The following is an 18,310-nucleotide window of genomic DNA, read 5'->3' on the forward strand; positions in this document are numbered from 1 at the left end:
ATACGCACAGTATACCAGAATAAAATAAAATTCTTTCATTCAGTAATTTTTTCAGCTCTTAGCTGTGGAATCCTTGTTCAGTTTTAATATTTGGTCCTCTCATAAGGGCCATATGGTACTCTCATGAAATACTCACAAAGATGGTCTTTTCTACCCTCACATGAAAGACCGTTTTTTCCACAAAAAGGCATCTATAGCTATTTTAAGGCATCGAACAGAGGATTGTATAACTAACGACAAAACGTATACGCACAGTGAACCAGAACAAAGTAAAATTCCTTCATTCAATGATTTCTTCAGCTTTTATCCTTAGTATTCTAGTTCCGTTTTAATATTTGGTCTTCTCACCGAAGACACTATGGTCTTCTTATGAAATACTGTTTGGTGTTCATAAAGAAGGTATTTGCTACCTTCACATGGATGGCCATGGCAAAAAGTCATCAATAGTTATTTTAAGGTATCGAACATAGGATCGTATAACTAACGACAAAACCAAAACAAAATAAAATTTTTTCATTTAAAGATTTTTTCAGATCTTATCCTTGGTATCCTAGTTTCGTTTTAATATTTGATAATACCTTCTTAAATTAGATATACAGCTGCTCGAGTCTTCTGCATTGTTTCTCAAATGTTTATTGCAACTAGTCTTTATATTCCATGTATATCTTGGAAGATTATGATCGCTAAAAAGTTTGAAGAGGTCCTCAACATGAGAGTCGTCCTTTTCAATTATATATACTATATATAATGAGCTTCGTCGAGCCAACCCCAATGACCCCAGAGTCAGGGAACTGACACTAGAGGTTAACAGGCTGATCGGCGAGTGGTTAAATCATCTGAAGAGTTGCAACATTGGAGCCGGTATAGGTGAATTGTGGGCAACGGTTAAGTCACTCTTGAACCCTGGAAGAAGGGAAGATAGGATCTCAGTCACGTTTGGCGACGTTACGTTGACTGACCCGAAGAGTTGCGCAAGTTATTTCAATCGACAATTTGTCGAGCACCCCGAGATCTCTTCCTGCCGAGGAGGAACCACCACCGTTTACAATGGATGATGTTGCCAATGCCATCAGGAACGCTAAATGATCCAAAGCGGTGGGCCCTGATGGAACCTCCATGGTAACACTGAAGCAGCTGGATGAGCCTCACTAAAGTTCTCAACTTGTCGCTAGCCACTCTCATTGTTCCCGAAGTCTGGAAAATGAGCAGGGTGGTCCCACTACGGAAGCCCGGCAAGGATGCCTGCAAAAGTGAATCGTACAGGCCGATTTCGCTTTTGTCGCCCGTAGCAAAGACCCTTGAGGCCTTAGTCCTCCCCAGGATCAGAGATAGCTATCAAGTTGCCGATCATCAGCATGGATTTCGTAAGCAGCACAGCACGACAACAGCGCTGCACGCCATTACCACATATATTTGTCAAGGACTCAACCAGAGACCGCCGTGTGATAGAAGAGTGATGGTGACGCTTGACTTATCAAAAGCTTTTGATACAGTAAGGCACTCCACGCTGTTTGAGGACATTGAGCACACAACCCTCCAGCCAAGCTTGAAACGTTGGATAGTCAATTATATGTGTGGACGCCAGTCGTACGTGGAATTCAGGAACAAGAAGTCCAAACCCCGTAGAGTGAAACAGGGAGTTCCCCAAGGTGGAGTGATATCTCCGTAACTGTTTAACCTCTACCTCTCCTGTATTCCACCCCCTCCAGACGGAGGTATGGTGATGTACGATGATTGTACGATCCTGGTGTCAGTTATCTTCCCTGCTGACATTTGTGAAAGACTGAACTCCTATTTGATAGGCTCTTACCAAGTTTTCCCACGCGAGGAATATGCAGATTTCCACCACAAAATCTACAGCCACTCTGTTCACCACATGGACAGCGCACATTCGACACTACATTCAAATCATGCGCACACGCCACAGCTACGTGCGAAAAACAGAAAAGCAGGAACAAGGTCCTCAAGTCCCTAACCGGCATCACTTGGGGTGCAGATAAAGGAACCTTGTTGATCATATATAACGCCATAGGTCGGTCTGTGGTAAGCTATGCGGCTCTAGTTTGGTACGCGAGATTATGGGATACGAATTGGAAAAAGATTCAAACCTGTCAGAATGCCGCCCTGAGAACAACAACAGGGTGCCTCCTCAAGTCTTCTGTGGACCATCTCCATAAGGAGGCAAAGATTCTTCCAGTAAAGCAAAGCAATGAGATGCTTTCGTTGCAGTACTTGCTTGGACGTTACCGTGAGAGCCATCTCAATCAACATCTGCTGGCTAGGCCCGACACATTTGGGCATATCGGGAAGGATATTCATGCTCTAGGGAGGGAGTTCCAACAATATAGGAGAGATCCCCTAGATCAACAGGCATATCAAGCAGGTTTAAATAGTATTCACACGGATGCAGTTGCTAAGGCCATAAGCAAATATAGTGTGCATAAAGTTCTCGGAGTACATCCCCCATCTATCGCAGTTGAGGAGCGTCAGCTGCCACGACAAACCAAAGTAGTTTTGGCTCTACTACGCTCAGGATATTGCAGTCGCCTAAATTCTTATTGGGCGGAAATCGATAGCTCCGTGCAAGACATCTGCCCAGTATGCGGCATGGGCCCGCACGGCACAACGCACCTTTTCAACTGCCCCGCCAAACCTGCTCATCTAACTCCAGTGGATCTGTGGCTACATCCCAGCGAAGCAGCCATTTTCCTGGAACTGGGTATGTACCCAGAGCCAGATTGAACAAAAGAACGAATATACAAACATAATAATAAACACTGTTACAACAACAACAACATTACTAATGAAAATAATTTTTTTCATTTAAAATGTCTATGGAACAAGAATCCAGCCACTGTACTTTGCAATGGCAATGCCGTTCAAAACCGTCGCTTGTTATCTTCCTCTTCTACAAATTTAGTTCATATTTTGTAATTCTCTTGCGTATACACACTGCCGTTACTTATACGCCACCTATTCCTTTACATTGCATTTTAAGGCCTCCACTGTACTTTTCCATGGTGAAGTCGACCGGAAAGGTTGCTGTGCAATTTAGAATTCTATAGATTTAAGGTATTATATTCACATTTTTCCCCGAATGTTTTCTATCATAGTTTTTTTTTTTTCAAGAAACTTCTTTGGATATACACATTGCCGTTACTTATACCTCACTTTTCCATAAAATGTCATGTGAATACCTCTAAGCCCTGCCTTAAAAAAGATTTTAAGTTTATTATTCCTCTTTTTTATTTTCATTCCTTTTTTATGTTTCCCCCTAAATACTTAATAAATTACTTTCACCGATCAGTTTCACTCAATTACCTGCCACTTTAAAAGTATTTACCTTCAATGCTGCTGGAAAAATTATACTTGCAAATTGTTCCGTTAGACAAAAGACAACAAAACTTTGTTTGTTTCGTTAAACCAACGTCAAAAATTAAAAATAACAAAATCTTGTTTCCTGCATTAAGTATCCTGCAAGTTAGGATGATATAGCCTTTATCAATTTTTGGGCTACCTTTTTTCCGTAAGGCGCTCCCACACAAAAAAGTTTCGAAAAAATGCTAAATAAATAAAGTGCTTCTTTGTGGCCGGATAATGCTATGAAACAAAACTTCACTTTATCTTTTACTAAATAAATAAAACATCAAAGTGTAAATTATGATAAGTGCTTGGCAAATTTTTTTGTTGGTTGTTTGTTTACTTTGCATTATTCACGGTTTTTTTCCTGTTTAGAAGCGGAAAAGGAATCTATGTATAACCTTCATTAAGTTACGTTCCCTCGCAAAAACATTGAAATTATGTGGAAAGAACTTTCTTTGTGAGAAAATACTAAGCAATTAATGCCAAAAATAGACTTTTTCTAATGAAATTTAAACTTGTTGTTTTTTTGCTTTTTGTAAGAATCTGTGAGGGGTAAATTAAAAGGCCATCATTAAGTGATTGATAAGGGTCTAAATCCTTTAATTACAAACTATTTATGTTTCTGTTAAAGACATTAATTACAGGTCCCACATTTATTTTGAACTCATTTGTTGTTATATTGAAAAAAAAAAATTGAGTAAAGAGTTATTATATTAAGGCTAAAAATAGGAATCAGACTATGCATATTATCAGGTTGCGTATAATTATTGTCGTTATGTATACGCCGGGTGGGGGAAGGTGAATTTATTTCTCATTAATGGTAGAACTTTACAGCAATATATACGGCCTTCATTCATGAATTTCCACAATATATCATTGAAATAATCGCTAAAACTTACTATTTGGAATTTTAAGGCATATTTTACAAAGAAGGCAACTTAAAACGTTTATAAGAACCTTAACGGTGGATTTTTTTCTGTGTTGTTTGGTCATTCATTCTCCACCGATATTAAGTTCATCTAACTTTTACTCTACTTTTTGGGACTTGTGAATGGTAGCTCTTTACGAAAATGTCTAAGGTCTTAGTCACAGAATTTCAATAAAGGATTTTTTCAGGAATTTTCTAATGACTTTGGTCTCAAATGCTTATTCATTTATAGGGACTTAAGTGCCTGACTCTTAAGCTATTTTAAAAAAAAAATTAGTCACGGGTTCCTTGTGAGTTTTCAAGGACATTTTAGCTTCACCGATGATGATTTTCCATCACTAACTTTGAAGAACTTCGTAGGGAGTGCGTTATTCGGGCGAGTCAAATGAGGGGACCGAAGATAAGCCATGTCTGGACTTTGTGCTGTTAAAACAGATCAAAGCCGTGGCTCGATGTCTTTCACACCCTTTTCCAAATGCTTTCTTGTGCCTACTAATATACTTTTTTATAAAATGTCATTGCGTATACATATTGTCGTTACTTATACGCAACCTTTTCCCTTCAATTGCCGAATTTTAAGGCATTCGTTCATGCATTTGTATTCTTTATGGATATTCCAGGAAATTTTTTGCCATCGAGTTTGAATTTCCTTAATTGATTTTGATGTACTTCTTATGAACTTCCGTCTATGAATATTACTCTGTTGCGTATAACTATTGTCGTATGTATACGTCAGGCATATTTTACAAGGAAAGCAACTTGAAACTATTGTACGTACTTTAACCGTGGATTTTTTGTGTGTTTTTGGTCATTCATTCTCCACCGATATTAAGTTCCTCTAACTTTTACTATACCTTTTGGGACTTGTGAATGGTAGGTCTTTACGAAAATTTCTAAGGTCTTAGTCACAGTTTTGTAGTAAAGGATTTTTTCAGGAATTCTCTAAGGACTTTAGTCTCAAATGCTAATTCATTTATAGGGACTCAAGTGCCGGATTCTTAAGCTATTTTATAAACAAAGTTACTCACGGGTTCCTTGTGAGTTTTCAAGGACATTTTAGCGCCATCGATAATGAGTTTCCATCTCTTATTTTGAAGAACTTCGTGGGGATGTGTTTATTCGGGCGACTCAAATGAGGGGAACGAAGATAAGCCATGTCTGGACTATGTGCTGTTAAAACAGATCAAAGCCGTGACTTGATGTTTTTCACACTCTATGATTTAAAGGGTATTGCTTTTTCAAATGCTTTCTTATGCCTTCTAATATACTTTTTTATAAAATGTCATTGCGTATACATATTGTCGTTACTGATACGCAACCTTTTCCCTTCAGTTGCCGAATTTTAAGGCATTCGTTCATGCATTTGTATTCTTTATGGATATTCCAGGAAATTTTTTGCCATCTATTTTGAATTTCCTTAACTGATTTTGAGGTACTTCTTAAGCAATTCCGTCTATGCATATTTCCCTGTTGCGTATAATTATTTTCGTTATGTATACGCCAGCCATATTTTACAAAGAAAGCAACTTGAAACTATTGTACGTACTTTAACTGTGGATTTTTTGTGTGTTTTTGCTCATTCAACAATATTAAGTTCCTCTAACCTTTGCGGTAATCTTTGGGACTTGTGAATGGTAGTTCTTAGTCACAGAATTTCAATAAGGGATTTTTTTCAGGAATTCTCTAAGGACTTACGTCTCAAATGCTAATTCCTTTATATTGACTTAAGTGCCCGATTCTTAAGTTATTTTATATAAAAAAAGTTACTCACGGGTTCCTTGTGAGTTTTCAAGGAAATTTTAGCGTCACCGATATTGAGTTTCCTTCACTAATTTTGAGGTACTTCGTGGGGACTGTGTTATTCGGGCGACTCAAATGAGGGGAACGAAGATAAGCTATGTCTGGACTTTGTGCTGTTAAAATAGATCAAAGCCGTTGCTTGATGTCTTTCACACCCTATGATTTAAAGGGTACTGCTTTTCCAAATTCTTTCTTATGCCTTTTAATATACTTTTTTGTAAAAGGTCATTGCGTATACATATTGTCGTTACTTATACGCAACCTTTTCCCTTCAATTGCCCAATTTTTAGGCATTGCATGAACTTCAATTGTGTATTCTTTATGAATATTCAAGGAAATTCTATTGCCACCGCTTTTGAACTTCCTTAATTGATTTTATGGGGATATTTTAGCGTCACCGATGATGATTTTTCATCACTAATTTTGAAGAACTTCGTGGGGAGTGTGTTATTCGGGCGACTCAAATGAGGGGAACGAAGATAAGCCCTGTCTAGACTTTGGGAAGTTAAAACAGATCAAAGCCGTTGCTTGATGTCTTTCATACCCTATAATTTTAATGCTTCCTTATGTATTTTAATATACTTTTTTTTAAATGTCATTGCGTATACATATTGTCGTTACTTATACGCAACCTTTTCCCTTCAATTGTCCAATTTTAAGGCATTGCATGAACTTCAATTGTGTATCCTTTACGAATATTCAAGGAAATTCTATTGTCACCGATTTTGAATTTCCTTAATTTATTTTCAGGTACTTCTTAGGCACTTCAGTAAGAATTTTTGTCGTACCTTTAAGTGCTTCAATCTCTAATATATTATTTGGTGTTCAATCCAAGATTTTAAGGAATTTTATTTCCCACAGTCTCCAATCACGAGTTTCCATAACGGATACTTAAATAATCTATGCTATATTTTCTCAGATATTTTCAATGAAATTCAATTTGTGATTTAAATGATATTTTGAAGAAAATTGCTTTAATTTTATGGTAAAACTTTGTTCAGTTACGTTTTGCGGTACCATGACCATTTATGCAAGCGGAGGCCATGCGAAGGTTGGCGTAGAATCCATATGAGAAACTGCGTTCAGAGCCAGATCCGTATAAACCAACACAAGTCTGGGCATTCTTATTCACCTCGGTGGCGATAGAACTGATAGTGTTTTTAAAGACTTCGTAGGTTTTAATAGGGCGGAAGCTAGTGCAGTATTAGCCTAGAGGCCCTTTCTGTAAGATTTCGCTTACTTAACTGTCAGGCTAGGGTATCAATAGATATAAAGTGATGTGTCCCAGTATGCCATAATTAAGATTTTACTGGGCTCGATTTTAATGCCCATAAGGGCGAAAAGTGTATGCTGCTGTCGCTCCTCCTGGACGCAGACCAGTGGGGCCGCCCAGTGTGGGTCAGTCATTGCTGGATTTATTGGTAGAAATCCCTTCCGAAAACACACAATTTTTACTATGGCATGGGGGTTTTCGAGAAAATAGACGGGACGTATCGTCAATAAGTTTAACATGTTTCTCGCCATGACGGATCAAACTATTTTGCACCATTCAGCATAGCAGCGCTATCATGGGATTACCTAGAGAGATCCTAGAGAGTGGTTGCTCTCCACAGAGCTCCCAGGTCTATCTCGAACCCACCTCTCGGTAGAAGGATGAGGTCTATCTTTCGCCGGAAAAAAAGTCTCCGGTCAGACTTCGCAGTTGACACTATTACCAGTTTTAGGTCCATACAAATCGGGACTGGTCGCCTAGCGCATAATAACTAGACCGCGGAATTCTATGCAAATGCATACATGCTTTGAATTGCCGTAGAGAAATTTGTCAGCAAAGGTCTATATTTTCATATAGCCACCATAGGACGGTACCACCCGATTTTCGGTATTTTCAGGGGTTTAGCCTCATTATCACACCGAAATGACTGAAAATGGTTTTCTTTGGGGCCACAAAATATTTCCCCAGGAATTTTTGGGTACATATCTAGGCGAGGTAACTCCCGATTTTAGGTATTTCGAGAGTTGTGGCCACAATACAACACCGAAATGGGTGAACTTTGGCATTTAGTCTTCGTTGGTGGTACAAAAACTTTCCACCTGAAAGTTTTCGCTCTAATTAACGTTTTCATATAGCCCCTATAAGAGGGTACCTACCAATATTCTGCATTTTGAAAGTTTCAGCGTCACTATCAAACCGAAATGGATGAAATTTGGTATTTTGGGGGTATACAACTTTCCACAGACAGGTCTTGATAAAGGCCTAGGTCTTCCTATAACCACCATAAGACAGTACCCCCGAATTAAGCTATTTTTTCAGCCAATTATTCATCCGAAATGACTGAAAATTGGTATTTAACGTCTGATTTTCGGTATGTTCAGGTTTTTTTTCAGCCTCACTGAAATGGCTAAAAATTGGCGTTTAGTCTTCTTTGGGGCCACAAAACATTTCCCCAGGAATTTTTGGGTACATATCTAAATTTTGATTTAGCCCCATAGAACAGTGTCACCCGATTTTCGGTGTTGCGAGGGTTGTGGCCACGATATCAAACCGAAATGAGTGAAATTTGACATTTAATCTTCGTTGGTCATATAAAGCTTTCCACCTGAAATTTTTCGCTATAATCCACGTTTTCATATAGCCTCCATAGGTACCTCCCGATTTTCCACATTTTTCCACATCATTAAAAACAAAAATGTACGAATTTTGGTATTTAGAATTCGTTGGGGGTATAAAACTTCCCACCAAAAAGTTGTCGATATAGGTCAAGGTCTTTCTATAGCCACCACAGGACAGTACCCCCGATTAAAGGTATTTTTCAGCCACATTATTCACCGAAATGACTGAAATTTAGTATTAAGTCTTCGCTGGGGGTACAAAACATTCTGGCAGATACAAAATATACCTTTCAAGAATCAGACAAAACAGGTCCACGTTTTGGTATAGCCCCCATATAAAGGTATATATTTTAAAGATTTTAGTCACATAAAAAGTAAGGCACGGCCAAAAATTTCTTCTTTCCTACTTGTTTCGTTTCATTTACGAAAGCCTTTTTAACTAACCAGCCTATCGTGTTGCATATGAGCGTATAACTGGTGTCGTTACTTATACGCACTACAGTTATATCAAAGACATTGTAAGGGTGAATTTTGAAGATTTTTGCTAGGGTCCTTAAGGCTCCGAGTCATGTCATTTATGTACCAATCAAGTACATATTTTTGATCAGCAGAAGTCCGAAAATTCTACCAAAGAGTGAAACATCAAACTGATGGCTTTGGTACAGGCACATCCTCCTGTAGAGACCAGCAAGGTAATCTGGTAACAGATATAAATAGCGTGCCCAGGATATGGAAGGAACATTTCTCCAATCTGCTGGTATCTAATAGCAGAGAAGACGACGAAGATACCACAGACCCAATCCCAGAAGATGGTTTTGAATGTATACCACCCGGCCAAGATGAGGTAAAGACAGCATCGGCTGAAGAATAATAAGGCAGCAGGATCCGATGGCTTTCCAGCCGAGCTGTTCAAAACCGGAGGCGACACGCTGATAAGGTGTATTCGTCAGCTAGTTACCACCATCTGGCAGGAAAAACGAGTACCAGACGACTGGAACCTGAGTATCCTGTGCCTCGTCCACAAGAAAGGAGATAAGACTGTATGCTCTAACTATAGGGGCATAAGTCTACTCCCTATTGCCTACAATATAGTGTCAGGGATAATGTGCGAACGACTAAAGCCTATGGTCAATTAAATGATTGGGCCATACCAATGCGGCTTTAGACCTGGCAAATTCACCATTGACCAAATAGCCCGCTGCGTTCAAAGGTATTCCAAGCCATATCTGAATTTGGTATCCCAGCAAAGCTCACCCGTCTTTGTAAAATGACTTTAACTGACACGAGATCCTCAGTTAGAATAGGAAAGAACCTCTCGGAAGAGTTTTGTACCAAAAGAGGTTTCAGACAAGGAGATAGCCTTTCGTGTGATCTCTTCAACATCCTGCTGGAAAACGTTACATGAGAGGCAAACGTCAAAAGAAGTGGCACAATCTACACCAATAGCCACATGTTACTTGCTTATGCTGATGATATAGACATCATGGGACGATCAGTAAAAGAAGTAACTGATACGTTTATGAAGTTGGAAGGAGAATCTGCTAAAGTGGGTCTGGCGGTAAACGGTGAGAAGAACAAGTTGATGGTGTCGACGCGCAATGCGTCCATTGAACTCGGACCAACTGTGGAAGTTGGTTCCAATAATTTTGAGGTAGTAAAAGACTTCGTCTACTTCGGCACCTCCGTAAACACAACAAACGACATCAGTTGTGAAATAAAAAGAAGAATTGTATTGGCCAACAGATCCTTATTTGGTTTAAGTAAGCAGTTTAAAAACAAAGCCACATCTCGTCAAACAAAAATAACGCTCTACAAAACACTGATACTACGCGTGCTGATGTATGGCTGCGAAGCCTGGGTACTTGCGCAAGCAGACATGGCAGTGCTTGGTGTGTTTGAGAGAAAAATTCTTCGAAAGATCTACGGAACAATCGGCGTTGACGCTGAATATCGACGTCGCATTAATCACGAGCTGTATCTGCTATATAACGACATCAATATAGTTAAACGTATCGAGATGCAGCGATTGCGTTGGCTAGGCCATATCATAAGAATAAGAATGGGCGAAGATGAACCCGCTAATAAGGCGTATGAATACATGCCACATGGCGGTGCACGCAGAATCGGCAGGCCTAAGCTTCGATGGAGCATACAAGTGGATGAAGAAATGAAAATGCGCGGTATTCCAGAAAGCGAAGCGAACAACAGAGAGAATTGGGCATCTTTTCTTAGTTCGGTCTATGGAACACATGTTCTGTAATGGGCCAGCTAAGTAAGTAAGTAGAAATATGATTCAATCTGGCTATATAGGTCAGGTGTAATTACAATTTGAGACTGGACTATAACGATGGGCTATATAGGTTCACGTTTTGAGTATGTTGAAGTTTTATATTTAAATTGCCGACATAAGCCCACGTTTTGGTATAGTTACCCCACATAATGGAATATTTTAAAAATTGTAAAGTCCCTAGTGGCCGCGCAAATGCGTAAACGTAGTCCTCCTATAAGCGTACCTCGTGATTTGACTTTTTTTTTAAATTTGCTGATCAATTAAGCTGCAATTTTATCCCTGCAAATTTAAAAAAAAAATCAAATCAGGAGGTACGGTTATACGAAAAATTTTGAACATAGGTTCACATTGCCGTGGTCCCTAGTGGTTAGACTAATTTTCCAGAAAAATTTAGACACATATCAGTATAGCACCCCATTTGTCCCGATTAATTTCATATTTACAGCGTCTCACAGTGGTCCCACATGTATGGAAAGAAGTGCCAAAAATAGTTCTAATCGAGTTAACGCCACGAAATTTTAAACATAGTTTTATAACGAGCCCAAAAGGAAGAAAAACAAATTTAATGGATGTAGGTCCACATTTGGGTGTAGCCCCCATATAAAGGTACCCCCCCGATTTTTTAATATTTTGACGATTTTAGACAAATTTTCCAGTCGATTTGGCTGTAATTTGGAATTTTGTGTTCTGAGGGAACAGCACACCACCTTGCAAGAAATGTTCAATATAGGTCCACGTTTAGGTATAGCTCCCATATAAACGTACCTCCCTATATTCGGTATTTTGACGATTTTAGCCAGATTTTCTAACCGAGTTGGCTGTAATTTTGTATTTTGACATCGGAGGGAAGATCATACGTCCGTGCAAAAAATGTTCAATATAGGTCCAAGTTTAGGTATAGCTCCCATATAAACGTACCTCCCGATATTCGGTATTTTGACGATTTTAGCCAAATTTTCCAACTGATTTGGGTGTAATTTTGCATTTTAAGTTCTGAGGGAACACCATACCTCCTTGCAAAAAATATTCAATATAGGTCCACGTTTCGGTATAGTTCCCATATAAACGTACCTCCTGATTTTCGGAATTTTGGCGATTTAAACGGCGTGGTATAAGGGGAATAACTTACAGAGTGGCAGATGGTGGCAGCTGGATTTCTTTTTATCGTAAACTAGAGACTTTCCCCAGTATTTTATAACAAATATGAACTTGTCCTTACGGGGCCAACATTAGTAAAACTGAACATAAATTTATAGCAATGATATTAAAAATAGCACAAAAAGTTATTTACAAAGAATTTATTTTTAAGGAACTTAGAAAACGAGTTTTGAATTGGTTTTTTCATAAGAATATTGTCAATGCCATCAACTATAAGCTTCATTTTGGAAATTGTACATTTACCTCTTAATTTTTTTTATAATTTCACTCATAAGCTACGAATGCTTTGCGGATCTTTTTTTCGTTTTTAAGGTACCACATACAAATCTCAACTTCTTCGACTTAACTTGGCATATTACCGCTGTAAATTGGCAAAAATAATACTGGATAATAAAAATTTAATGTGTTTAGAGAATATTTATTTCAATCGCAATCAAATTTGTCGACATACATTTTTCGATTTTTGTCCACGGGCGGAACCACAGTGCGTCTGCACTATTCCCTTCTGTGGAGGGTATACAAATTTCGTCCCGACGAATTAGTCCATTTTTTGTTTTATTACCAATTTCGCCATTTAATCTATAAACTATTTTATATTCTTCTTTCGCTATTTAATTATTTTTTTCCAGATATTCCTGTTGTTAGCCTGGAACTTGGTACAAATTCCATGAATTCAACTCTGCGTGAAGGTATTGATGTGTTTTTCGAATGCAATATCAAATCGAATCCGTGGGTTAATAAAGTCAGTTGGCGGCATAATGTAAGTAGAACGTGTTTAAAAAAAACATTCCCATATTAAAAAATGTTTTGCAATTTTCATAATACCAGAAGGAATATCTTTTTCACATTGCTTATTTAAAAAATGTATATACATTAAATGTAATACCAAACAAAATATCACATCATATTTTCCATCCATCATTATGCTCATCAAAGATTTCTCATTTGCTTCCGATTTTTTCATATGGCTTATGCCACAAAAACATTACAATTTGCTTCTTCAAAAAACCAGAAAGGGCGAAAAAAAAAACTCTTCTCATTTCACATGTCAAAATTATGCCTAATGGCTATAATGTTGAGCAAAGAAAATTGAGTAAATGATTTTCATTTTTTTCGGCAAAAAATATTCCTTCCCCATTTTAATAACAGAATTTGATTTAAGGCCCGAAGGCAACATATTGTAATTGAGTAGGAACTCTTTGAACACACAAAACGTTATCATATTTCTCAATATTAATGTGGAAAAGGAGGAATATGAAAAACATCATGTTATTAATTTCAATCAATTTTGCCTAAAAATTTTAAAATGGTGCATGTGTGCGTATTAAGTATGTCGTTACTTATACGCAACCGTTTAGTGAAGACGTTTTGACATATTTTAAAGCCTATTTTAAGGGATACGCTTTGTAGTAAATAGTGAATAATTTTAGCATATTAAATTACGTATTTTGTACTGAGTCCTGAAGTAATTATTTCAGATGTTTAAGTGGTTGAGAAAAATTGAAATATTTTATAAATAAAATAACGTAAAGAGTTATACATAACAGCTTCATGTCAAGAGATCTTGTGAGGTCTGTAGCCAATTTCTCGACATGTAGTATCCATAAATTCCAAGAAAATCTATAATCCTACTACGAATTTTGTTGCTAAGAATAAAAACATAAAAATGTATGTATCCTTTATCACGCTACATTGTCATGTCAACATTCCGTGCCTGTCTGCGTGCTTCCGTTTGAGCTTGTCTGTGTTTTTGTTTCGCTAAGAAATGCAAATAAAGAATTATGACATAATTAAAACTTAAGCTATCGATTAAGTTGACATCTCCGCTAGCACTACCAAAATAAAGTGTAAATTGTCAACACATCTAAAATGTTGACAGCAAAAAATGTTTGCCAACAAATGCAATTTATTTAAAGAAATTAAGAATTTGTCTAAGGATTTACATGGGGATTAAAATTGCATTTCATTTTCTTAAATATCAATAAACATGTCATTAAGAGAATGCTAACGAAACTAATAAATAGAAAAGAAATGACAGAAAGACACAGGCATTTCTGGTTGATGGTTATTTTTTAGTCATTTTCATCTATCAACAGCTGTCTCCAAAAAAAATCTTTGTGTCATGTAGCTCAATTAAACATTTCAAATTAAATTGTAACATTTATTTTCAATAAAAAATATTAAATAAGCATTTTAACATTTTGAACATTCACCTTTAAAAATTATTAATTTAAAATAATTTTGTATTAAATTGTTGTTTAACGTGTCTTTTGTCATTCTCTTTCTCAGGGCAACATATTGGAAAATAACATCACCGAAGGCATTATTGTGGCCAATCAAAGTTTGGTACTGCAAAATGTCAGCAGAGCACGCAGTGGCATCTACACGTGTGTGGGCAATAATCGTGAGGGTGACGGCGAAAGTAATCCCGTGCATTTGGACATACGATGTAAGTTGAAAAGATATTATTTGGTGAAATTATTGGAAGATTCAAAAGAGGATTTTCAAAGTTCTTTAAAATTGTATGCAACAGTTAACAATCTATTATAAAGGTTTAAATTTAGAATATAAAAAGAAATGTCAAAATTTTTAGTTTTGAAAATAGTTATGAATAATTACATTTAATAAAAAGGACACCTATTGCTCTTCTGCAGTCGTTTATAGGCTGAAGAAAATGTCTTAAGATGTTTTATAGATTTAAAAAGACCTCTTGAGATATACCATAGACAGAAGAATACCTTATAGTCTTCTATAGACGGAAGACTTTTGAGGCCGCTAATAGGTAAAACAAGACTTCGTGAGGCCTACTATATGCAGAAGAAGACCATTTACGACCTTCTAAAAACAGAAATAAGCCTCCTGAGGCCTTCTATAGACATGAAACAAGTGAGCCAAGGCTATAGTCGGGTCAGGGCCGAAATGTTATACCCTACACCACTTCCCCTGTGCATAAGCTTTTGACTGGTAAAATTCAAAATATTAAAATTGGGATAGCTTAGCGCCTTTGCTCTGAATGTCTTCATTAATAAAGGTCAATTGTATTGAAACGCGTTTAAGTGCATCGTCAGAATAACTCAAATAAAAAATGGAAAAGTGGGATGTATGCCAACCATCAATTATACAAAAAATTAAAAAATAGGACGTATTACCGACTATTGCTATATCTCCGTTATTTGGCCACATACGCCAACATGCTTTACATCATTGTAAAATGGGATTTTCTACTTTCATAGTCGGACTTTGGTTTTGGAAGGTCCCCAACCAATGCTGTGCTATTCGTCATTATTATTAAAATCGCAAAAATGAGAAGTTGTGTTTTAATAGCGGCTATTGCGATATCTTCATTGTTTTACCACCTACGACAACCTACAACATCGTTGCAAAGGTGATATTTTCTACTTTCATCAGCAGGTTTTGCTTTTGATATACCCCTTATAGAAGCGGAGATATTCGCTTTGAAATAAAACGTTGACTTTTTCTCCAAATAAGTTGTTTGCCCATTCCGACCCCTGAATATTATCCGACCATCACCAAAATCAATAGGCTTCTTCCTCTGTAGAACTCCCATTAACCCCCAAAATGTCGTGACGATCCGATTAAAATTGCGACATGTAGCGTGATTGTAAAGAAATTGAAATATGGGATGTATTAACGACTATTGCGATATCTCCGTTATTTGGCCACCTACGCCAACCTACTTTACATCATTGTAAAGATGGGATTTTCTACTTCCATCGTCAGACTTCGTTTTTGGAAGGTCCCCAACCAAAGCTCTCATATTCGTCATTATTATTAAAATCGCAAAAATGAAAAGTTGTGTTCTATTAGCGGCTATTGCGATATCTTCGTTGTTTGACCACCTACAACAACTTATCTTACATCGTTGCAAAGGCGATATTTTCTGCTTTCATCAGCAGGCTTTGCCTTTAATATACCCATTATAGATACGGAGATATTCGCTTTGAAATAAAACGTTGACTTTTTCCGCAAATAAGTTTTTTGCCCATTCCGACCATCACCAAAATTAATAGGCTTCTTCCCCTGCGGGACCCCCATCAACACCAATAATTTGGTGACGATCCGATCAAAATTACGACCTGTAGCGTGATTTCTTTAAAAGTGGAAAAATGGGATGTATTACCGACTATTGCTATATCTCCGTTATTTGGCCACCTACGCTAACCCACTTTGCATCATTGTAAAGACAGGATTTTCTACTTTCATAGCCAGGTTTTGTTTTTGGAAAGTATCCAACAAAAGCTGTGTTATTCGTCATTAGAATTAAAATCGAATAAATGAAAAGTTGGGTTCTATAAGCGACTATTGAGATATCTTCGTTGTTTGACCACCTACGACAACCTACCATACATCGCTGTAAAGGTGATATTTTCTGCTTTCATCAGCAGGCTTTGCCTTTAAAATACCCATTATAGATACGGAGATATTCGCTTTGAAATAAAACGTTGACTTTTTCCGCAAATAAGTTTTTTGCCCATTCCGACCCCTGAATATTATCCGACCATTACCAAAATCAATAGGCTTCTTCCCCTTCGGGACCCTCATCAACATCCAAAATTTGGTGACGATCCGATCAAAATTGCGACCTGTAGCGTGATTACAAGGTTTAGATGGACAGACGGACGGACGGACGGACTGACGGACGGACACACATAGCCAGATCGACTCAGCTCGTCGAGACATTCATTTTGGTATATATAAGTATGGGTCTACGACCATTATTTCGATGCGTTACAAACTTTTTGGCCAAAACCAACTTATAATACCCTCCCCACATAGTGGTGTAGGGTATAAAAAACCTCTTAAAGCCTTCTTAAGACAAAAGAACGCTGAGGTATTCTAAAGACAGAAAACGTTTTGAGATCTTCTATAGATAATGGAAGACTTCCTAAAGTCTTCTATAGACAGAAGAAGACCTCTTAAGGTTTTCTATAGGCAGAAGAATAACTCTTCTTCAGAAAAAGTCCTCTTATACATAAGAGGACTACCTGAAGTATTCTAAAGACAGAAAACGAATACTTGAGACCTTCCGTAGACAATCGAAGACTTCCTAAGGTCTCCTATAGGCAGAAGAAGACCTCTGGAGATTTTCTTCTGTCAAAAGAAGACCTCCAGATGTCTTTTTCTGTCAATAGAAGACCTCAAGAGAACTTGTTCTGTTAATAGAATACCTAAAGAAGCCTTCATCTGTTTACAGAAGGCCTCTGAAGGTCTTCTATTGACAGAAGAAATCTGAAGGTCTTCTATTGACAGAAGAAATTCTCAAGAAATCTTTCAAAGTAAGAACAATACTTTTTGACGTCTTCTATAATGAGAAGAATACTTCTTTAGGCCTTCTATAGACAGAAGAAGACTTTAGAGGTATTCTATGAACAGAAAAGCTTTAGAGGTCTTCTGCATGTAGAAGAGCATCTTTTAAGGTCTTCTATAAACAGAAGAAAGCTTCTCTAGGTCTTCTATTGACAGAAGAAGACACCTTCTTTTGACAGAAGAAAATCTCCAGAGATCTTCTAAAGTAAGAAGAACACCTTCAGACATCTTTTATAAATAGAAGAATACTTCTTTAGGTCTTCCATAGAAAGGAGAACATCTTAAGGTCCTTCCAAAACAGAAAAAGGCTTCTATAGGCCTTTTGTTGACAGAAGAAGATCTCTCGTGGTATTCTATAGACAAAAGAAGACCTATGGAGGTATTCCAAAGTAAGAACTACACATGTTGACGTCTTCTATAATCAGAACAATACTTTCTTAGGTCTTTTATAGGCAAAAAGAAGACTTTAGAGGCATTTCATGAACAGAAAAGATCTCCAGAGGAACATATTTTCAGGCCTTCTGTAAACAGAAGAAGGCTTCTTTAGGTCTTCTATTGACAGAAGGAGACACCTTCTTTTGACACAAGAAAACCTCCAGAGGTCTTATAAAGTTAGAAGAACACCTTTAGACCTCTTCTGTAAATAGAAGAATACTCCGTTAGGTCTTCTATTGGAAGGAGAACATCTTTTAAGGTCCTCTCAAAACATAAGAAGGCTTCCTGAAGTCTTCTGTTCACAAAAGAAGATCTCCTGAAGTTTTCTATAGACCAAAGAAGAACTCTGGAGGTCTTACAAAGTAAAAACAACACTTTTGACGTCTTCTATAATAAGA

General features: G+C 37.4%; 1 protein-coding gene across 2 annotated transcripts in view; it reads left to right on the top strand.

Annotated features, from left to right (window-relative positions):
- The window catches only part of LOC141404970 (uncharacterized), a 1,496,028-nt gene that overhangs the window by 1,425,182 nt on the left and 52,536 nt on the right, over positions 1 to 18,310 (top strand). For both annotated transcript variants that reach the window (XM_073988846.1, XM_073988845.1), the window contains 2 exons: positions 12,779 to 12,909; positions 14,439 to 14,598. In XM_073988846.1, the coding sequence (XP_073844947.1) occupies positions 12,779 to 12,909; positions 14,439 to 14,598 (291 nt within the window). The remainder of the gene's footprint in view (positions 1 to 12,778; positions 12,910 to 14,438; positions 14,599 to 18,310) is intronic.

Source organism: Musca autumnalis, unplaced genomic scaffold (assembly GCF_047663935.1).
Source record: "Musca autumnalis isolate F117 unplaced genomic scaffold, ASM4766393v1 scaffold_5, whole genome shotgun sequence".
Lineage (NCBI taxonomy): Eukaryota > Metazoa > Arthropoda > Insecta > Diptera > Muscidae > Musca > Musca autumnalis.